Below are 22,782 nucleotides of genomic sequence, written 5' to 3'. Positions count from 1 at the left end.
CGACTGGCGTGCACACGTAGAGTGAGTCATGCCGCCGCGCTTCAGCACCACGGTCAGCGCCCACATTCAAAGCCCCGATAGGTGGTTTAGCTGCTACGTTTTACCGACCTTATCCAGCTCAGGCACAACGTACCACTGACCCCTTCAACCACTGACCGACTCGACTCCTGCCCTTTCCCTTTTCCTTTTAAATATCGCAGTTTTCCCCGTAACCCTTCTGCCTACTCTGCGCGTGTTTGTGTGTGGCGTGGCCGGGCCGGGTAGATGGCTCAGCCACTCCCTCCCCGCTCCTTCCCGGCAGAGGAGAAAACAGTTCGCTCTCGACACCTCCTCTTAATGGACCTCGACTCTTACTGAGTGATAGATGTCGGCGTCCATCGTGTGCGTGTGTGTGCGCGCGTGTTTCAAGGAGAAGGTAAGGGAACTACTGATGATCGTTATTTACAAGAATGAGGGCGAGTGAGCCGCAGTGGGAGGGGCTGGGAAAGATGCCGCATTTTTCTGAATGAAATTACTCCACATGAGCCTCCCCCCCCAGCCCCCCGCCCTCCTCTCGGTCCTCCTGTACCGGCCGCTCATTGGTCGAGCCCCCCGTCGGTGACGTCACTCGGACTATCTTGTGGAGGTGTCCGAGAGGGAGAGATCCAGTCTGCACTCCGGACCGCTCGGAGAAACCCGGCACGATAGGTGATACAGGCGACGTGGTGGTCACAACCTAAATCCGATGCGGACAAGAACACGAAGCTGAAGCTGTTTGGGCACGTGCGGGACTACAGCCCGTTATCCGAATCGACGCCCGGCCATCGAAGCGGACGGATCAAACTCTCGGCTTTTCTGCGACCCCTCGGTCTGAATGAGAAAGGGTACCGATCTTTCGTGTCGCTGTGAAGAAACCAAAGCCATCGTGGTGCAACTGGATAAGGTGAGCTGAACATCTGTGTGTGTGTGTCCTTGTGCGTTTGGTCAGGGCATCCTCCGTGGTGCAACGGAACTGCAAATCTGTTACACAACAGGGTCTTCCTCGCGAAGACGCGGGATATACCCCAGAGCTTGGCACGAGAAGCGGGGGGTGATGCACTGCATGTATAATCCAAAATGAGACTGCTTATAATCGACACCGGCATATTACAGTTCGACTCATCAGCATGCAGCGTTTTCATTTTGGTTGGACTCACAATGCACACACATTTCATCATGCACATAGTGTGTTCACTGTGTTCTGATGGGGGGGGGTGCACCAGAGTGTAGACACCATCCCTGGCAGGCGGTGCAAGCAAGCAATGGGAGCAAACATTAAGTACAGAAGCTTCTCTGACTACTGATAACCCAGTTGTTTTTAAATCAAACAAAACAACCCGAGGGAAATCAGTATATCCTTGATAATTATCGACAAGTTATTGCAAATATGTTTTCAAAACATGTAATAGTGTGCACTATGAACGTAGAATGTTGTCATACAGTTAAAAAAAACCCACAATATTTTGTAAAATCTGGAGCATATCCCCTCTGCGATGACTGATGTCCTCTCCTGCATCCTTGGTGCCTCAGAACGGAGGCTGAAACCACAGCCTCGAAGGGGCGCTACAGCTAATCTCAACATCTTTTCTCTTCTTCTGCCCTCTCTCTTAGGTAGCGTGTGCGTGAGACCACTAAACCAACCATGATCCTGAACGCCTCTGATTTTGGTTTGGAGGAGTCCTCAGGTGAAGCCCCTTTTCTCTTGCCGGACCAATCCGATCACTCACCTCCATATGAAATCCCGCCCCTCAGCGTGTGGGGCGTGGCCCTGTGTGTGTCAGGAACTCTCATTGCGGCCGAGAATGCAATAGTCGTAACCACGATCTTGGCCACGCCCTCCCTACGTGCCCCCGTTTTCCTGCTGCTTGCTAGCCTTGGACTGGCTGATCTCCTGGCCGGCGTGGCGTTAATCCTGCACTTCCTCTTCCTGTTCTGTGTGGAACCCAGCGACTGGTCAGAGTTACTGACCTCGGGACTCTTGGTGACGTCACTGACGGCCTCCCTCTGCAGCCTGATGGGTGTTGCTCTAGACCGATACCTGTCTTTGAGCCATGCCCTCACCTACGGCTCCAGCCAGTCCCGCCGCCATGCTGCCATCCTCCTGCTGCTCGTCTGGCTGGGGGCGGGTATCATAGGGGCGGGACCAGCAATGGGCTGGCATTGCCTAAGTGAGCCGGCCACCTGTTCTGTAGCACGACCTCTGACCCGGACATACCTATCACTGCTGTGTGGCGGCTTCTTGGTGGTCGTCATCGTAACCTTACAACTGTATGTCGGGATATGCCGTGTGGCTAGGCGGCACGCCCACGCCATCGCCACCCAGAGGCACTTCCTCCCCGCCAACCAATCATACACAAACAAGCATAGCAGTGGGAGGGGCTTCTCCCGGTTGATCCTGGTTCTCAGTGTGTTTGTCGGCTGTTGGATGCCCTTCTCGCTCTGGGGGCTGCTGGGTGATGCCTCCAGTCCTCCTCTGTACACCTACGCTACCTTGGTGCCGGCAGCTGGGAGCTCCCTGCTAAACCCTCTGCTCTACAGTCTGAGGAACAAAGACATCCGCAAAGTGCTGCTCCAGGCGTGCTGCCCTCACAGATACACGAACAACACACATGTGCACAACCCTGTAGATGTGTAAACTGCCAAACTATCCCTCACACATCATGCCAAACATATCATATTTAATACGCCAAGGTTCCAACACAAGACTGTCGTACGGAAGCCGACTTGATATTGGATCGGCCTAGTGGCATGCAAATGCATGTACACACAGGCACACACGAGCACGAACACACACACACACGCACGCACGCACACGCACACCTCCAAGTGGGGGAGTGTGTCTGGATATCTGAAGTAACCAGAATGTACTGTACCGTTCTCGCTGGCGACCAGCCAGCTGGGAACGGCCGCCGTCTCTAGCAGAGAGGGAATGTACTGTCTCTTGTGTACTCGTGCCTCATCCTCAATCAATTGTAACGCCACTGGATCCCCAGGCTGAAACAATCACGGGGGTCCTATGAATACGTATGCACCCAGTAGAAACCAATCGAAAAGACTTGTCTGCACTTTAGGAGGGAGCGGTGAGGGGGGGGCTTTGACCAAAGCCGAAGAGCCGAGCTGGACTTATCACATCTTAATGACATCAGCTATCCAAAGGCCAATTTTTTTTGTTTACTTGAATGCCAATAACAGACAACGTTAAAGGCACTTTTGAAAAGTTTCTGACCTTATGTTCATGTTGCACAACCTTTTTTGAGAGACGAGTGAATATTTTATAAAGATGAATAATAAATATGCTTTTTTTTTCTACCAAGTGACGTCGCATTCTCTCCTCGCCGATGCTGTGGCTTTCAGCTTCTCTCTCTCTCCCCCTCTCTCTCTCTCTTTCTAAGTTAAGGACAGACCAAGTCCCCTTAGCCTTGCATCCTAAATTATTTCGAGGCTAAAGTGAGTTTTGGTGTCATTTTCATCTCTCTGCACCCATCACATCCTTTAAATATATAAACGAGGGAGGGTTTATGTAACATCCATCCATCCATCCCTCCTCCTGCTTGGTACCTACATATTTTTCAATAGTTATACTGATTTTCACACATGCCACACAGGCAATACTGGGGATGTGTGAAAAGGATGCACACCACGGTTATCATAAAGGGTGAATTCTGGACCGAGAAGCTCTCTCTGTCATCCCGGATTAACGCACCGCTACGGGAAGTGGTGTCCACAGTTAAAAACATTACTTCAGGTACCACAGAAACATCCAACCACTTCCCCAGTTCCATTCGTGCCAGCCTTACTCAGCCACTGTCAAGGAAGAGAGAGGAAAAAACAAACACTCAAACCGTCACTGTCATATATTTTAACTTTATTGATAGTAATGATGATCTAGTAATTATTAATTAGAGAATTTAGGCAGGAGAAGCAGAGCTTTGGCAAAACATGCGATCTAAACTGTGCCTTCAAAAGTGTCTGTTGCATCAAAATGAAGGCACTTACTTGAGCAACTAAAGTGGAGCCACACTGAACAGCTTTCAGTTTTACATCTGACTCAATGGCCACATAAGATAATTCATAGAAGCAGGCTGACCAGTGTGGTTAATCAAGTTCACCCGGGGGGGGGGGGGGGCACTGAAGTAGAATATTAAAAGAAGGCACTTTTAAAAGAGGCAGGATGAGGTTAAGAGTGGGCATCTCATCCCTTAAAACGAGTGCAGGTACACAGCTTCATCAAGACTTGTGTATCTGTAGTACATACACACGGGGGAGGGGGGGATTCCACGTGGACAAGCTGCAGGACGAAAGACTTGGCAAAGCTGGGGTCTCTTATAAATGAATAATGGCATCTGTTTTGTGTCACCATATGCTCAGTGATATGGCAATCGTGTCAAACGCAATGAATCCTCACCCGCCATGCGGGGGAGACAGCGTTGCGGACTATGAGACAACACTTACTATTCACACTGAAATCTAGAATGCCTTATTCACGATCAGCAGCCGTTCTGATCATTCACCCGGCCTGAATTCCCTGTCGGGCAATTTGACCAACATCTCCAAGCCCACTGGTCCAATGACAACCGCAGGGGGGGAAATGAGGGAAAAGGGGAATAAAAAAAAAGCCATCTATGCTTTTGGTCTTAAACTGACTGCATATACATAAAAGATTAAATACATAATGGAAAACTTAACATCTCTTTAACCTACTGTGTGTGTGTGTGTGGGGGGGGGGAGACAGTGAGGATCTTCAGATTCACATGACGTCTTACAGAGTTCATGTAAACAACTGTCTGAAGTGTAGTCGTGCTTGTGTATGTCAAGTCAAATCCAAATGTATTGTAGCCCACTATCACTACATAATAATCAAATAATCACAGGGCTGTACATATGTGTGTGTATGTGTGACCTTTTATGTGGACCTGTATATGTATGTAACTGTGCTTCCTCTCTGGCAGCCTTTGCCGTAATACATAAAAGCAGATAAAAGCAGGCAGTTGGCCAGCAGCAGAGGACACTTCATTCTGAACACTGAGATACAGACCGAGATACGAGAAGCTGATGTTCTCACTGAAACACACATGCACACTAGGGCTGTCAAGGGATATATAACCGAATTGTAAAAAAAAAAAAAACAATCGACTGTGAAAATTAATATTCAGCGGTCTGCCTCGCGATTTCGCGCAAGAGCCTTGACCGCTGCACCGAACACGCCGCATGACGGACACACGTGACGACTTCCACTGGTTGAAAATGAACTTTAGGTCACACTGCAACGAGCGAACAATTCAACAACAACCGTGTGGTAAAGACGGCAGACAGCTCACAGCCCAACTCGGCTGCAGAGGGAGCGACCTTCCCTCTGAACAATCTAAAAAGCCCAGTATGGAAAGACTTCAGATTTTGGCCAGAAAACAGGAAAAAAAAAATTTGTCGAACTTTGAGGTAAAGTCGTATGCAAGCTAGGTACGCTACAGTTAGCTTAGCATTCCACCACTAGTAACCAGTATGAACATGACCTCATCTGTATACAAGTCCGGCTATCGGATAACACGCCAGTTACAAATCATTCGTCTCGCTCCGAGACGGCGCGTTCTCATTTCTCACTCTAGCACCAACCACGGCAGAGAAAAAGAAAGAGAGAGGGGGGGGGGGTCTTTAAATTAAGTTTTACAGTATAGGACATTATTTGTTTATGTTGTAATGTGTAGGTATGCGGATCTTTTAAAGACATGTTTACGGTGAAATAAATATACCTATACTAGTATATAGTTATGTCTCTGGTCGTACTGGTTTGCCCTCTTATGGACATAATGCGCAAAAATATATTCGAATGGGTTCGAACCTATGTGTTTTTTAAGAAGGAATGTAACTTTGGGCAATTTTGACAGCCCTAATGCACACACACACACAAACACAGCAGAATGACAAGCATAAAGCTAAGCTATCTACCCTGACAGTGTGGCAATCATAAAAAGCTTTTAATAGTGCCAGGAAATGCACATACACACCCTGAGCCAGCAAAAACACTCGAACATTTGGCCCTCTGCCCCTCTGATCTTCGGGAATTTCATAATAAATGAGAATATGTGCGTGGGTAGAGGAATGTGACCGATATCAAACAGGACAAAGTGTCTGGTCATGATGTGTACATGCACACACGCTGACTCAACTCTCACACGCACACGCACACACACACACACACACACACACACATACAGAGAACCTCTACCCCATCAGTACCAGGGAGGCTAATTTGAATGGAAATGCTCTGATGTTGCTCTAAGGTGGCAAGAAATGCGCTGGCGAAGGTGAAGTGGCAATCAGTCAGACCACTCATCATCGTCGAACTCGGAGGAGTCATCCTCGCTGTCGCTGCACTCCACAGCGATGCGGCGTGACAGGATGGCCGCGACGTCGTTGCCAGTGTGGTCCCTCTTCTCCTGCTCCCGCTGCTCCTCCACCTTACGGAGGTTGAAGCCTGAGTAGGGAGGGTGAAGATTAGACAGAGTGCCTAATTCCCAAACAGCCAGATTTAGTCAGATAATTGGTTTAAGACCCACAACTGAATGTGTAGGTCAAGCAAAAGATGTGTTTTGATGTAGTGTGTACAGTTGAGCCCTATACGGAACTGCTTTCTATTGTAAAGCTAGTTGGCCATGTTTCTTGTTTTTTCCCCCCAGTTATTCTAACGTACACATGTCTGATAGTATTGTAAAATATTTTGAGACTACATACATGTGTTTAAAACCATTAGCCAAAATACCCTTATGAGTCTTTAGGCTTATTTTTAGCCAACAACTCTGAAATGGCTAGTGTTACTTCATATTTACAACAATTTAAAGTGCTAAAAAAAACACCAAATTTCAATAAAATTCATTTTAGATCAATACCAAATAACATTAATTGAATTAATCTGCAACACATGACAGTTCTAGGGTATAAAGGGATTTTCAGGTAACACCGATATTCAAACAATTGATTTAAATGCGCTTGAGGGTTTGTGAACTTGACTCAATCAATCTGAGCTGGTTACTGGAACTCGTTTCTCCGTGCAGAGGCAGAGTCATACCTTGCCGGATGGCTTGCAGAAGGTCACTGCGCGCATCACCAACAGGCGCTGGCTGGGGCTTAGGAGCAGAACTGGGGGTGACCCCACCACCAGAGGAGGGCGGAGGGGGAGCAGGAGGCCCAGAGGGTGGGGGTGGAGGGCCGGGGGGTGGTGGTGGAGGAGGAGGAGGTGGTGGACCCCCGTTCTGGGGCAGAGCTGGGGGAGGAGGAGGAGAGACGGCCATGGAGGGAGGCGGAGGGGGAGCAGGAGAGGCGGCATAAGCTGTGTTGGAGGGGGAGAGGGGAGGAGGGGAGGGAGGGGAGTCAAAGCCAGGGGGAGGCGGGGGAGCGCCGAAGGCAGAAGAGGGAGGAGGGGGAGGAGGAGCAGGAGGAGGGGCGAGATTGGGGCGGGAGCTGGCAGCCGGGGAGGCCATGGGAGGGGCAGGAGGAGGGTGGGTGGGACTCAGCAGGCTGCCGCGTTTCTGGGTTGGTACTCCATACCCTCCATCATTATACCTGCCAATGGCAAATTGCATGTTAACTTGGCTGCTGGTGCTTCAAATTTTGATGTGGAGATGAAATTATAATTCCCTTCATTTTTAGGTGAAAGCCTAAGACTTTTGTAACTGCTTAACATAATAGCACATGCCCTTCGATCATTTACACACATCTTTGTGCATGTTGCAGTTTTACAATACATTCACGTGCAGCCTCAGCAGGCGTAGCATTTGGAGGCAGGGGTTAAAGGGTGTCGGCAACGCATGTCTATGTGTGATATATCTGCTACTTACGTCATGTCTGGTGGCGGAGGTGGAAGGAAGTCATCAGGAGCAGGAGGAGGGAGAGGGGAGCCGGGGTCAAATGCATAGGAGCCCGTACTCAGCTCTAAGCCCTCAGAGGTGAAGCCTTCTCCAGAACCAATACTGCCGTTGAGACCCTCCAAGGAATTCCTTTAAAAGATTATTCCCATCAATATCAGTCGCAAATACTTTTTCCAGGGATTGCTCAATCTCTTCATACCAGGTACCACAAAACAGAATATTTTTGGACACACATCAGCAAACTTGCACTGACAGGTCTTAGTGCACTGCTGCTGTTCTTAAGATATGAAAAAGACATTTCCAGTGGTTACCCTTAAAAGAAAGGACTTGTCATTCAGTTTTATGGTGGCTATACCTTCAGAACGACAGAAACCCTGTAGCTCTCAGGAAATGACAATCACTAATATTGCTTCATGAATGTAGTTGCACTGCTGCAATTAGCACTGTGTACAGATGCTGGGATACTGTAACATTCACTTATTATCCAAACCGCTTATCCTGCTCAGGGTCGCGGGGATACTGGAGCCTATCCCAGCAGTCACTGGGCGGCAGGCAGCAAAACATCCTGAACAGGCCGCCAGTCCATCAAAGGGCCAACAAACACACACACACACACACACACACACACACACACACACACACACACACACACACACACACACACACACACACACACACCTAGGGACAATTTAGTATGGCCAGTTCACCTGACCTACATGTCTTTGGACTGTGGGAGGAAACCGGAGCACCCGCAGGAAACCCACGCAGACACGGGGAGAACATGCAAACTCCACACAAAGGACGACCTGGGATGATCCTCAAGGTTGGACTAGACCGGGGCTCGAACCCAGGACCTTCTTGCTGTGAGTCGACCACGCTAACCACTGCGACACTATGCCGCCATACTGTAATAAACTAATATGTTACAGAAAATCTTGATTTGAACAGCAGTTGGGGTTTGAACCTGCACTTAAGCTGACCACCTGAGAAGGATTCATAAATGTTTTTTATCATGCTAGGTCCATGATTATCTAAACAATAAGCATATAAGTACGGTGAGTGCATCACAGGGGAGCCAGTCCCCTTAGCCTATGATTGACAAGAGAGAGAAGTAGACAAAGACACATTTAACTGAACACATACAGTTGAGGTAGCAGACGCCAAGGAAACAATCCTTTAACGCAGATGTAAACTCTGAAATAAAACAAATCACTAAAGCCAAGTCAATCTCCTATGGGTCTGAGTGTCAACAGTTCCCCACAGCTACTTGATCATCAAAAATTACCCTACACTTCCTGAGTGAATCAGTTTGTTATTTATAATGTATACATTATGTATACATGGTGGCCTATGATTTGATTGGAATATCTGCTATGAAGCAGACATCAAAATTATATCTGTCATAGCAGACTTACTTTACATTATGTAGGTGTTTTCGCTGGCAACGCGAGCTTGTTGACTGCTTCTCTGAAAATTAGCAAGTGACCACTAACACCAAATATGACTTTGTCCGACCTGAGCCAAAAGTGGAGTGGTGCAACTCATACCCTGGCTGACAGTATTTTAAAACACAGAAACAACTCCCACCTGGGGCAGCTTCTGGGAAAATATTGCTTTCAGACATGATTTACTCCAAGAGGGCATTTCATTGTATTCTGGGGGGTAAACGACAGCGAGTGGAAATTTATAAGCAGAAATTCACATTCTCTCAATATGTGTATTCAGTGTTGACTATAAAAGAAATAGAGGCGATCCAGCTTGTCACTGTTTTCTACAGAGCCCCCAAAATGCTGTTAAGGACCTCTGATGTCAGTGCATAACCACTTCACACCAATACGTCAACCCCACCCTCCTTTTTCTCTATGGAGTCTTTAATCTTCCTGCTTTTCCAGTATGCAAACTTACGTCATTTCATTTTTTGGCACCACAAACTCCTCCCCCATCTTGCGACGCTCCCATTCCTCCTTCCTGGTCTTGATCTTCCTTGGATTAAGCGTCCGCATGTTCAGATTGTCCTTCTTTTCCTTCTACTCAAATGAGAAAGAGAGATGGATGGAGAGAGGGAGAAAGGGAGAGAGGTGAGATGGATGAAGAGAGTGGTGGGGATGCGGGGTGGATCTGACAGCTCTCCTTTGGAGCGCTGACTGGTGACTAAATCAACTCCTTTATACCCCTCAATGCGTTACTTCTCACTGACTAATTCACAAATTACTAGTTTGTGGTGTGTGTGTGTGCGTGTGTATGTCTCACTCTGTGCTTGCGTCTCTCCTTCATGATGTCTTTGGTGTCTTGCAGCATCTTCTCCTTCCACAGGTCAAAGAAGTAGGAGGGATCAGTGTAAAACTTAAGGGCCTCCTTACCATCCTCCCTACGGACAATGATTTGCAAACATCAGTTTACTGCATCTGTCTTGTCGGATGAACGTTTACTGAACACATTTGAATATATATACATAATGGATGAGGGAGGGATTGCATTTATATTATGTCCATATGTGCATAAATGTGATGTTGCATTATAAAGGTGTGAGTAGGAGGAAAATTTTATTTTGGAAGAGGACACCGCAGCAGTGAAGAATTAAACCTAGATAAGAGTATATATAGTAAAACATGCTGAAAATAGTAAAACAGACAATCACAACAAATACAATCTAGGGAAGAGGAATGTATCTAGGCATCCGTCTGTGCCCAGTCCTACCGATACTGGCTGAGGATGGTGAGTGGCGGGGGTTCATCGCAGATCTTATAGGTGTCCTGCACAGGCATGGGCAGAGACGGCCTGGTAAACAGCTGCTGGTCCTGGGTCAGATTACTACGGAAGGCCTTCCGAGTAGTGATGGCCTGCAGGGATACTAAAAGAGAAAGAAAAAAAAAAGTAGAAAAAGGCAGAGTATTTCAATGCATAGTAGAGGAGGACAGGTCATTTTATGATCAACAGGTCATTTACCTGTTTCAATTAAGGAAGAGCTTCCCAGTTCACAGACTTTAAAGCTACAATCCTGAGAGTTTCCATGTAAACATACCAGAGACTGGAAGTATCAGAAAGTACGTTCAAAACAATAGCTAATTCACAAATATTCACATAAAGACCACTTTTGTAGATGCTAATTTTTATGTTTACTGTCACTGTTTTTATGTTTACTGAAAAAGGATGTCACATAGCGTTTTACATCTTCACCATGGCAGGCAAATGCAAAGGATAAGGCAGGATAACCGTGCCTCATAACTGTGGCCACACTCCAGATCTAGTCTTTAGACTGGGTCTGAGAACATCATCTGTAGAAATCATGGGCTTGATCCTATCCTTCTAGATACAATTATCATCCAATTTCTAAACTACCTTTTATTTCTAAGCTTCTTGAAAAAAACGGTTTCTAAGCATCTTCTTGCTGCTGTGGAAAACAATAGTATCTTTCCTGCCATTATAAGACTTTTGCCCAACGCCCAAGTTGACTGAAGGGGAAATACGGGAAAAAAATGTTTTTTAATATGTAGAGCTCAAACTAAAAAAAAAAAAAATTACCTAATAAACACGTTTTGCTTGTCAGTCTATGTGCAGCCTCCTAGGCGGACCCTCACATGAAAGCAACCAAGTCTGACATGAAATGAGATCAGGCTATCATAATTTCAAAGCCCTTATTAAAAGATGTCAAATGTGTTTAACCGTCGCAGTTTTCACGATATAAATGAGTCACGGCGAATGGCTGCTCTGCTGATTGACTTTCATTCATAAAACAATGGTAAGAGAACAAAGCTCAGCCATGGGAAATGTTTTATTACAGCTACTGAGATGATTTCCAGCTATGACTGTGATTAATCCTACTCTTGAAATTTTATTTTCATAGCGGAGTTTTAACATTGGAGACTATGGCCCTTCCGTGTCGCAGTGAGGTGAATAAGGTAAAAAATGTTTGGTTCATCCAGTGTTCCTCCAGTTCTCCTGTGCTGAGATAAGCAGTGAATTATTTTGCTGGCTTGCGAAATACGATCGACTTCTCATTTACTTTCAAGGCTCATATGGATAAGAATGACTCAACCGTAGATGTGAGTCACACATAACCCAAGGTTGACTCAGAGCAGGTAGCGTTGGTCAAGCGAGCTAGAGAATGAATGGAGAGAGAGAACAATGATAGCGAGAACAAAATGTTTTTCAAAGGTTTTTAAATCACCTTAACCATGTGAGGTTCTTCATCATACAGTCTTAACTGAGGACAAAAAATTTAGGCTGATAGGTCCGGTAGTTTGCAAGATTAGCTGCAGACACATGCGCATGCACACACACGTGCACACACACGTACACACACACCAAACACATAATCTCCTCCAAGCTACCGCCTGGTGGAGCTAATTAGATTTGCCTTCTTTTGATGGATTTAAATTGATTAAATTGAACAGTTTTTTTAATCATCAAAGTATAGCACTGGCAGATGTACTGAATCGGCAATCTATATGTTGAACACTCTGTTGGCTTTGTATATGAAATGTGCTATGCAAATAAACTTGCCAAACCTTGAATGTGTCAGCCAAACTAAGACAACGAGATATTCATGATCTTTAGCTTTATTCATTCAGATGGATTATTGTAGCAGCATGCATCCTAACCTTCCTCTTCTTTGGGGTCTAGCTGTGTGACTTTGACCTGGAGACGATCCACTCTTTCACCCAGTGTATTCACTCTGATGGCAAATGCTCCAGCCTGTACAAAAAGTTCTCCAAACACATCTTCTGCATACTTACCTACACACACACGCACACAAACACACGCATGCATGCACACATATTTGAAATTAACAATAGACATACTTGTGATATTTAAATCTAAAAATTCTAAAACACACTCAACATGGGAGTTTTGTAAGTCACTTCATGGATATTCTCTAGCTGAAATTACCACCCATTATTTTTTTACTACACAAAGAGAGGCATTGAATTTTTTCTGTATATACATGTGCATACCTGCATATACTCTCACTCTCACACACACACAGTTAACACTCACTGAGGCTGCCAAGCTGACGGATAATGTTGGCGAGGCTGATATTGGTGACACACTCCAGTTCACTGCGGATGGTACTGGGGAGGGTCTGACGACACAAGTGCCGAGGCTCGATGTTTCTTGTCACCAGAGGCATGGTGGACGATGGAGGGTGAAGCACGGGCACGGCCCTGTTGTGGAAGCAGTTAGGGATTCACTTGAGTATCAGACAAATGTAAACATTAGAACAAGTAATGGATGTAAAATCATAAATTTTAAAAATTATAAAGCATGTGAAGTTGGGGAAAAATGTCTCTGACTCCTGGTTCATCAGCACCGGTTCCCCTCAAGGCTGTATCTTTTCCCCTCTACTTTTCTCCCTGTATACAAACAGCTGTATCTCCAGTCACCACACAAGCTCCTGAGGTTTGCTGATGGGAGATTGACCATCTGGTGTCCTGATGCAACCAAAACAATTTGGAGCACAACGCTCTAAAGACAGTGAAGATGGTTGTGAACTTCAGAAAGAACACACCCCCATCACCCTGTGTGCCCCCCCCCCACCAGTCAACACTGTGGATGCCCCCCACCAGTCGACACTGTGGAATCCTTCCACTTCCTGGGCACCATCATCACCCAACACCTCAAGTGGGGGCTGAACATCAGCTCCCTCACCAAGAAGGCAAAGTAAAGGCTGTACTACCTGCGACAGCTGAAGAAGTTCAACCTGCCAAAGCCAATGATGGTATACTTTTACATTGCCATCAATGAGTCTACCCTCGCCTCCTCCATCACTATCTGGTACACTGCTGCCACTGCCAAGAACAAGGTCAGACTGCAGTGCATCATTCCCTCTGCTGAGAGGGTGATTGGCTGCAACCCGCAAGCCCTCCAGGACCTGTAAACATCAAGGACACTGAGGCGAGCAGGAAAGATCATGGTCGACCCTTCCCACCCAGGCCATGGTCTCTTCAAAACGCTCCCCTCTGAAAAGAGGCTATGGTCTATTAAAACCAGAACCTCATGCCACAAGACCAGCTTCTTCTCCACAGCAGTAGACCTTTCCAACAAGTCCCCAGACACCCACAGATACAGCCACTGGCCCCCGCACCCCCTTTGTTCCTCTCTCCACACCACGACATGACATACACCAACATACATGAACACACACTCACATGCAAAAACACAGTGCAATATATCTATTAGCCCTACTGTGCCCTCTGTACATGGACACTTTGCATAAGCCTGCACTACCCTGTAAATAACTATCATTCTACAACATTCTGTAGATAATTACTTATTTAAAAATTGTCATTACCATTTCATAGAGTACTTGCCATTTTCTCAGTGTTCCCACATTATTGCACCTTATTTCGCCTATTTTTATTTTTACTGGTATATATATTATTCTTTTAACTTTTACCTTACTGTTGCTGTTAATTTTTCCCTAATGCACCAACATACTAAGTCATATTCCTTGTATGTTCTTGAACTACTTGGCAATGAATCTGATTCTGGTAATGATATGGTATTGAGGAGAACACACGAAGTATGGAGACGTTCTGGAGAACACCGAGACCAGACATCTGCCACATATTACATATGTGTGTGACAGAAATATGCCATCCCATTTGACGTGATGGCCACAGAGCTGTATAAAAATACACACTTTGCCAGACAGAACTAAAGCAGAACCAAAACAGGAAGGTTTGTTCTTTCCTGCACGCCATACAGTTTCCAGTCCGACCCTCGTCAGTTCCAACGTGAACAAAACTGGGAAATGGCAGAAGTGCGACTGGGTTAAGAAAAACAGTTGTTTGAGAGCAGTGGTTTCGGGGACGTGACGCTCGCAGTGTTCATAAGGCATTCTGATACCACCAAACAAAGCTTCGGTTGTAAGAGTTCAGGCGAGGTCCACAGCTATAATGGTCTACTTTGTAAAGTCACGCAGGCCTCCCCCAAGAGCGCCATGACTGTAGACTTGTCTAATTTCGGCAGAATGTGAGTATGGCTTACTTAAAGTGTACTTAGTGGCGCTCCCTATTCCTCATGTTGGTTACTTTAATTGCAAGTTTTTGATGTCAGGGCCTTACAAGCGAGGAACGTTGTACTGCAAGGGTCCTTCGGTGGCTGCAGAGCTCTCTCCTGTACCTTTCTTGGAGGCAGCAGGCTGGACTTACGCTCGTTTTTATTTCCCCCCAGACACAATGAAAATTCACCCTCTACGAGTCAATGCGGTTCTCCACTTGTCACAACCTCCTTCTACAGGAATGCAGCCTTCCACTCCAACTATGTGCAAGTGGTGTTTAAGGCAACAAATCCCAACTGTTTCGTCCGACTGAGTTTTCCTCTCGGGTCTCGTTTTCTACGACAACCATTAAAATGCTGTTTCTCAAACGATAAACGTACGCGTTGCCCGAAAGCGTCCGTCGACACCAAAATCAGTTCGGGTTCGGGAACTGAAACGAAGCTTGGGTCGTCGGCCTCGTCAGAGCAGGAAGTAACTTAAAAGCGCGTCTCCTTAACGCCCGACAGCAGGAATACAAACGGTCGTCGACGTCTCTCGCTTAATAAAAGGCACGCCGGTTACATTTCCTCAACTTACCGTCAACACCGTCGACTTTAAAAAAAATCTGTCAAAACCGACCCCGTCGCTGTCCTAATTCAAGGTTTCCCCCAAGAAGCGGGCTGGGAACAGGAACTGAGGAGAAGAACGCGAAAGCCCGGGTTCGGTAACTTGCGATTGGTCGAGGCGTGTGTATTCTTTGATTCCATTGGCTGCGACGCCTGTCGAGGTGATTCCGAGGACAGGATACGGAACTTTTAACGTAAAAAGCGCAACTCCACCCTGAGTAGCCGTAAACATGTGTCCGTAATTTGCGTAGGGGAGGGCGGAGGCACCGGGGCTCGTTCCTGTCGACGTTCGGGCGAGTTGCGGCGCGTCTGCGGTATGACCGGCATTGTGTTCTGTGAATGGGCGAGAGAGGCAGAAGACCCACTACGCCGTGTGGCCCCCTTGCAACCCGCTTAAATTGAAAGCAGACTCATGTGAGGGTAAACTAGCCTTTCCCAAATGAGAGGTTTTTTTTTTATCATTCTTATCCAAAGTGAAGCCTGTGGCAAATGACGTAGATTCACGAGATGTCTTTTTTTTTTAATTTGTTGTTGCCAGGTGACTTGCAGCAGGCTAGGCGACGGATATGTTACGAGAAATTGACAATTGTCTCCCTTTAGCCAGCTGGCAGTCCAAGAGAGGAGAGAACTACACACAACCCATCGCACCGCGTAATCAACCAAGTCTCAGTTTCTCAGTGACTAAACCATTTTATTGCACGTAAAATCGTTGGATAAACTGCAAAGAAACACAGCAGCCTCACAGACTAATCCACAGATCGTGCACCAGTGCACACAAGCAATGAAATTTGATCACCCGACAAAAGAGAAATAACATTTAACGGTTTAACACAATGTGAGCAGGCGGAATCAGCACACACACTGTAAAATAGTAAAACATAAGGAAAACAAAAAGTAAAATGGGGGAAGGGAATGTTTTCTTGTGTTTCAGCTGTAAGGAAGTTTACAGATTTGGGCAAATCGGGGCACGGTTAAACAGTGGCCATTCGCTGTAAAATTATAAGGCACTTTTAATTAAAACGGCAAGTTACATTGCTGCCTTAAAACGTCAACCTGTTATAATTAAGCTAAGGGTTTTGGTTAAAGGGACGAAAACGACTAATCATTCTTTACTGTCACCCCACTAATATCATTAAAAACAATGGGTGGAACTTTTTATTATTATCTATTTAATCTGTAAAGGTGTTTTGCAGATTCGGGCTAGTCAGGGTGCAATCGGTGTCCAAGCAAAGTTCATATAATTAAAACCTTAATTGACGGTTATTGCTGATGGCAGGAATAAAAACATATTTTCAACATCTGGCAAAAAAACATTCTCTTGTCGTGTCCCCGTAAAAGCTGTATTGAATGTGTAGACTGAGTATTCACCTCCGTATTTGGTCATATTGGACACAGTAGAGGTGGAGCAAAAAAAAAAACCCTGCAGAGTCCTTGTTGTCCGCTAGATGGCGGCACGACTCATTAACGTGACTTCTGACATACGCTGCGCATACTGGATAATTTACTTAATGTGCAGCACGTGCACGCATGTGAAAAGATAAGGTCCAAATGGAGCTGATGCCTCTTGCACTTTTCCCTGTCCCTCATTACGTCCTCCTGCAGTATGTTTATTTGTGTGCACTTTTGCGTGAGGTGGGGTATAAAGTGGCCTTTTACTTAAACTTCGCCTAATTTTCATGAACTCCCTGCTGGTATCAGTGGAAAGAAAGAGTGTGCTTTCAGATAAAGTCCTCTCAGAACTGTAAAATGATCAGTGCGAGATTGTCTTTTTTTCCCCATGAGGCTATCCACAATGTCTGCATGACAGAGCATTTGTGTGTCAACATTCCTGTGAGCCCTAGTGTCTCATGTTGACCCAGCTAAGTGTGTAGGCGCTGTGAACATTAGCTACCATCCTTTTAAGGACACTGTGTCCTTCTCCTGGACAGCTATAGACGAGTTGAAATCCACAAGCTCTTAGTCCCTGTAGAATGCTGAACCAATAGCGTATCACTTCCTCCTCAGTCCCGCCCACTTCAAACCCTGCCCATTTCAGGTGCATTGTGGCAACTAGATGATGGACAGTTTGAACAGTTCCGTGCTCCATCCAGTTCTGAAAAACGCGCCACTCAGCGCTGACCAGGTCAGCATACAGGAAGTGCACCTGAATAACACAGAGAGAGACAGACAGACAAGGGGAAAGAGAGAGACAGACAGAGCAATGGGAGTGGTGCAAACATGTATTAAAATTAATGTTGCCGTTTCTATAACCCCCCCCAAAAAATATATTCTTGCTGAACATTAGACATCGCTATTGTTTTCCAGACCACAAATAGAACTTGTTCCTTCCTAATCATCCTATTCTTCATTAGGTTAGATCCCATTGCATTAGCGAACACGTTAAAACTTGAAAATAAAAACTAAAATTACTTATTCGTAAATGTGTTTAATATATACTGTCATACATACACAAACACCTATACTGTAGGTATACAGCTCCCTCTTGTGGTTAAAGGCTCTAACTGTGCCAGTGTGTAAAAAATCGGACTTGAATTGTTACTATGGCAGCCAGGGATGGCGCAGAGCCCAGTTGCTATGGCAACATACAAGTAAGAGTGCTTTGTGGGTATAGCGAGGTGAGGGAGCTGTAAAGTATGTTTGTTTGGCTCTGTGTGTGTGCAGATAGTACTCGTGTCTCAAAGTGTGTGTGTGCGTGCGCTCGCAAGTGTGCGCTCATATTACTGTGCGATGCCCCAGAGTCTCCATGATGTCTGCCAGTGTCTGAGAGACACTACCCAAGCTGCCTTTCCTCTTGTGCTTCTGTTTCCTCAGAGCTCGCCACTCCAGCCACATCCTGTGATGACTGACCACGCCTCCGTCACCACGGCTACCAGCCAAACTGTTGCCATGGTGACCACCAGATGCATTCATATTGCTGGGATCAAATCTGTGGACTTCACATCCCAGTCCTAACACAGTCTGTAGGAAGTCTGCATCTCCCCCATCCATACTACAGAGAGAAAGAGAGAGAGAGAGAGAGAGAGAGAGAGAGAGAGAGAGAGAGAGAGAGAGAGAGAGAGAAGAGAGACAGAAACACAGAGGCAGGAAAACAAAGAAGGAGCAGGGAGATTATGGTATGCATGATTAAATATGCATTGCATTGTTTGTTCCAACTCTGCCAGTGAATGTAAACACATGGTGGCACGCGCTCACACACAGCCGGACCCACGCACCTGAAGGAATATGCAACACATGGCGAATTCCCAGCCGGAAGGAGCCACTCCTCGGCACACAGCAGCCAGGGGAGTTTATGTCCGGAGGCCTGCGACGCCTGGGACTCGCCTGGAGTCAGCACCCTGGAGCAGTTCACCTGGGGGGGGGGGGGGGGGGGCAGGAAAGGCAAGATGAGCGGCCTGGCGGGGGGAGTATGTGGAGGGTGGCCGAGAGCAAATGTATGCTTTATTTGTGGACGGCAGAATGGTCCAGTGGTTGGCGAGGTCGGTCATCAAGCAGGGGGCCAATTCCAAATGCAGCCGTGTCCATCAGTGTCCTCAAAGCAAGATGCTTAGCCGTCACTTGTTCCAAGGACGCCAAATGGCGGGCTGATGCAGCGCCCGAACCGGTGTAAAAAACTTTCTGCTAGTGATATTACCAACAACTAAATGAGTTGTTTTAGGCTTCCAGCATCTTTTTATAGAGGGAAGTTTTGGATTAGGATCAGTAACGTCTCCAAGAAAAACTCTTGTGTTTGTATAGTTTGCATTCTTCATTCCACTAAAATTTAAACAGCTTTTGATTCATGTCTGATATTTCTAATCATTTAGTCTAAATTCTTACCTCTGTTTATTTTATTAGTTTCATTGTTTTTATAATTCTTTAATAACAGGTGGCAAGAATTATAAATAAATTGTATCTATTATTTATTATTATTTTATTATTTCTCATTCATTCATTCACTATCCAAACCGCTTATCCTGCTCTCAGGGTCGCGGGGATGCTGGAGCCTATCCCAGCAGTCATTGGGCGGAAGGCGGGGAGACACCCTGAACAAGCCGCCGATTCACCTGACCTGCATGTCTTTGGACTGTGGGAGGAAACTGGAGCCCCCGGAGGAAACCCACGCAGACACGGGGAGAACATACAAACTCCACACAGAGCATGACCCGGGACGACCCCCAAGGTTGGACCACCCCGGGGCTCGAACCCAGGACCTTCTTGCTGTGAGGACACTGTGCTAACCACTGCACCACCTTATTTATTATTACTATTACTATTAATTGTATTATATTAATTATCATATTATTTATTTTATATTGTTTATTGTTTATTTATTTATTTTTCCAAATAAATTTCAACATTGTCCTGGGTGTTGTAGGTTTCAAGACCTGGACTGGCCATTCAAAATACATTGAAAAATATGTGACGGTCAATGTAAAGGCAGTAAGACGTCGTCTTCTTTCCCCTGGCGGGTTCTGAAGTATAGCTCTCATCAAAGCTCCACTTCTCGCCCGGTTGTTCCATGTACCTGGGGCCTGGTGATATAGGCAATGATTCGATCGAGCTCTGCTGTGAAGGAGGGCTCGCCTGCTGCCCACGCTTGCACCTCCAGCCCCCTGGTCCCTATCTGCAAACAGACCCACACAGAGATACACACTTACACAAACACACACATATGTCAATACATTGATAGAGCACCGCAGTAGGCAGCCATGCAGCGGCCAGAGGATTCCTCGGGATTCATGAGGACTCAGTGGGAAGAAAGGTCAGAGCAGCGGGTTAAATAATCCATAGGTATGTCAGGAATGCTGGTGTGTGTGTGTGTGTGCGTGCATATGTGCGTGGGTGTATGTGTTGTCTCTCCCCCCTCAGGTATAAGAGATGAAGAGGCGGGTCACAGACTCTGACCTCAGTCCTGCTGGTGACTTGTTTGCCCAAGGCAATGTAACATTCAAACGGGCACTCAAACATACACACACGCACACATGTACATATACACACACACGCACACACACACACAGATACCCACACAAACATGCGCACAGCCCCCACCACCATTACACATCTACACACACACACACACACACACACACACACACACACACACACACACACACCACACGCTTCTAAGGCAGACTCCTGTGGTCACCATGGCAACCTTGGTGAGGAGGGGGAAGTTGATGATTCACAGACTGAATCAGAGAAGTTAGCCTTGGGCAGAGAGAGAGAGAGAGAGAGAGAGAATGACAGAGACAGACAGAGTGAGAGAGAGAGAGTGTTTGGGGGGCACAAATAAGGAGAGGATGAGAGGGTTAAGGGACAGAGGGGACAGACGCATTCACACATAAATACAGATGAAGGCTGAAGACCTTGATAACAGAAAGACATGTTAAGCTTAGTCTTACGTCTGGTGGAGAGAGGGGGGGGATAGATAGAAAGAGAGTGAGACGTAGAGAAAGCGAGAGCAGCTGTCTCTGGTCTCAGGTCAGCCCTGCCTACTCCGTGTCCTTACCTGTGCCGTCGTGTCTTCAGTGAGGCTGAAGTGCTGTGTGTCCTGACTGACCCACCAAGTCCGGGCTACACAACACCAGAACACCAGTTATACACTGGCATTGCTACGTCAAATCAACACACAGCTGGTTACTATTGGCGTCAGGCAGCTCTGTGGGTGATGAGGAGCTCGAGCCCCCCCCCATTTGTTTTTGCAGAAAAATCAAATCGAATAAACTCAGAAAGGAACAAATAGAAAAGAATCTCGCCTGGCCAAATCAAACAAGAGATGGTTAAGAATTGGAATGAGGTCGCTTGTGTTACCATCTGTTAGATAAAGCAGATCAAACTCAAAATGTGTGATTTTTTTTTAACTTTGTCACTTCGCCAGATGCGCGACTTTAACTATTTACACCTCCCACCCCCCACCCCCCAACGACGTGCATGACGCGTTACCTTGAATATCAGAAACATTCAAAACCATACTGCATCTTTCCCCCCACTGGTAAGGGGGAAAGTTTGTGTAGAGTTGTGTAGCGCGGGTTGGCCGTCTTAAATCTTACGTAATAAAAACAAAACAGAAACAAAAAGCTTCATTTTCACGACAGTTGCGCTTTTAAGATGAACACAACTAACAATCATTATCAGCCGTCCGCAGCTGCGCGGGACTGACACGCGCCGCCCCCCCCCTGCCCCCTCGCGCTCTCTGTCCGTACCTGCTGTGCGGGCATCTCGTTTTCATCCTCGTACCTGCTGTCCTCCTCTTCCTCCTCTTCCGGCCTTCTGGACGGGGCTCCATCGCCGTGCGGGCTCCTCTTCGGCTCGATACTGATCACGGAGAAGGCGACGCCGCCGCCGTCCTCCTCCACCTCCCCCAACACCTTCAACAAGAGGAGCCCGACGAGGAGAGCGAGGAGGAGCGGCGGAATCGACAGCAGTCCCGCCCGGGGCAGCCCGCACCGCCGGCCACGCGCGCCGGCCCGCATGGCCTAGTCCGGAGCGCCGGGGACCATCTCTCTCCCCCCCCTCCTTCCCCTCTCCGCTGCCTCCCTCCTCCGCCGGGGAGAGTCAGCTGACTCCGTGCCGGACTGCCGAGCCCTGGCCGAGAACACTCCTCCTTTCTCCTCTCCCCGGCCTCCTGTTTCCTCTGCTGCTTTTATTGAAAGCCCCGAGGGAGCGAGGGACGGTGACGCAGTGCATTCTTTGGTCAGCGGCGGCGCACTGACACAGTGGCTGCCCTGTTTAATGAGTAACCCGGGACGCTGTTTGAAAAAAACAAAACAAAACAAAACAAAACAAAACTGCACTGTAAGTCTTACTTCTCGCGAGATGTTGAGAACAACCATAACGCTCATGAACGCAGATATCCGGTTCCGTTACCTGCTGGCCAACATTTCATCTCAGGAGTCATTCTGGCCTCGCCAATTAGTGATCATATCGCCCTCTATTGTGTCGACTGGAATTTTATTCAATTTTAGCGTGGTTCATAATGATGCGTAATTGAAAGTAGAGCAATTATTTCTTGAAAATAATTGCTCTACTTTGAACGCGAGCTGTTCCCCTGTTCAACCCCTCCCCTCCCCTCTCGCTCTCTCGCATGCGGCGTTGTTGACAGTGCGTGTGTCCCCATCCACCATGCATCGGAATGTCACAGCAAACACAACTCCTCCGGCCATGTCTGTGTCTATTTAGTCAGCCTGTTGACAAACTGTACACAGCAAACTGTAAACAGACATTAAAATGCCCCCATCTGGTTTCTGCCTTCTCTCTCTCTCTCTCTCTGGCACTGTGTGTGTGTGCCTGTTCCCGCTATCACGCACACATCGCT

At 46.9% G+C, this 22,782-nt stretch overlaps 3 protein-coding genes across 3 annotated transcripts; 1 reads left to right on the top strand and 2 right to left on the bottom strand.

The window, feature by feature from the left end:
• Nucleotides 1–1,660: 1,660 nt before the first annotated feature.
• gpr3 (G protein-coupled receptor 3) lies at nucleotides 1,661–2,653 on the top strand. Its single transcript, XM_056298978.1, has one exon. The coding sequence runs from the start codon at nucleotides 1,661–1,663 to the stop codon at nucleotides 2,651–2,653; it is 993 nt and encodes a 330-aa protein (XP_056154953.1).
• A 1,213-nt stretch (nucleotides 2,654–3,866) lies between these two features.
• On the bottom strand, nucleotides 3,867–15,586 carry wasf2 (WASP family member 2). The gene is made up of 9 exons (XM_056298238.1): nucleotides 15,460–15,586; nucleotides 12,879–13,045; nucleotides 12,482–12,616; nucleotides 10,578–10,731; nucleotides 10,131–10,248; nucleotides 9,786–9,907; nucleotides 7,851–8,009; nucleotides 7,082–7,575; nucleotides 3,867–6,490 (listed from the first exon to the last, which is right to left on the bottom strand). Exons 2-9 carry the CDS (start codon nucleotides 13,009–13,011, stop codon nucleotides 6,333–6,335), a joined length of 1,473 nt encoding a protein of 490 aa, XP_056154213.1. The 5' UTR covers nucleotides 13,012–13,045; nucleotides 15,460–15,586; the 3' UTR covers nucleotides 3,867–6,332.
• Nucleotides 15,587–16,167: 581 nt separating this feature from the next.
• LOC130128767 (probable methyltransferase-like protein 24) lies at nucleotides 16,168–22,152 on the bottom strand. The gene is made up of 5 exons (XM_056298485.1): nucleotides 21,671–22,152; nucleotides 19,993–20,091; nucleotides 18,701–18,837; nucleotides 18,210–18,477; nucleotides 16,168–17,631 (listed from the first exon to the last, which is right to left on the bottom strand). Exons 1-5 carry the CDS (start codon nucleotides 21,938–21,940, stop codon nucleotides 17,326–17,328), a joined length of 1,080 nt encoding a protein of 359 aa, XP_056154460.1. The 5' UTR covers nucleotides 21,941–22,152; the 3' UTR covers nucleotides 16,168–17,325.
• Nucleotides 22,153–22,782: the final 630 nt, after the last annotated feature.

The sequence above is a fragment of the Lampris incognitus genome, chromosome 18 (assembly GCF_029633865.1).
Source record: "Lampris incognitus isolate fLamInc1 chromosome 18, fLamInc1.hap2, whole genome shotgun sequence".
Classification (NCBI taxonomy): Eukaryota; Metazoa; Chordata; class Actinopteri; order Lampriformes; family Lampridae; genus Lampris; species Lampris incognitus.
Note: the sequence above shows the minus strand (reverse complement) of the source record. Positions and strands in the feature narration are given on the sequence as shown.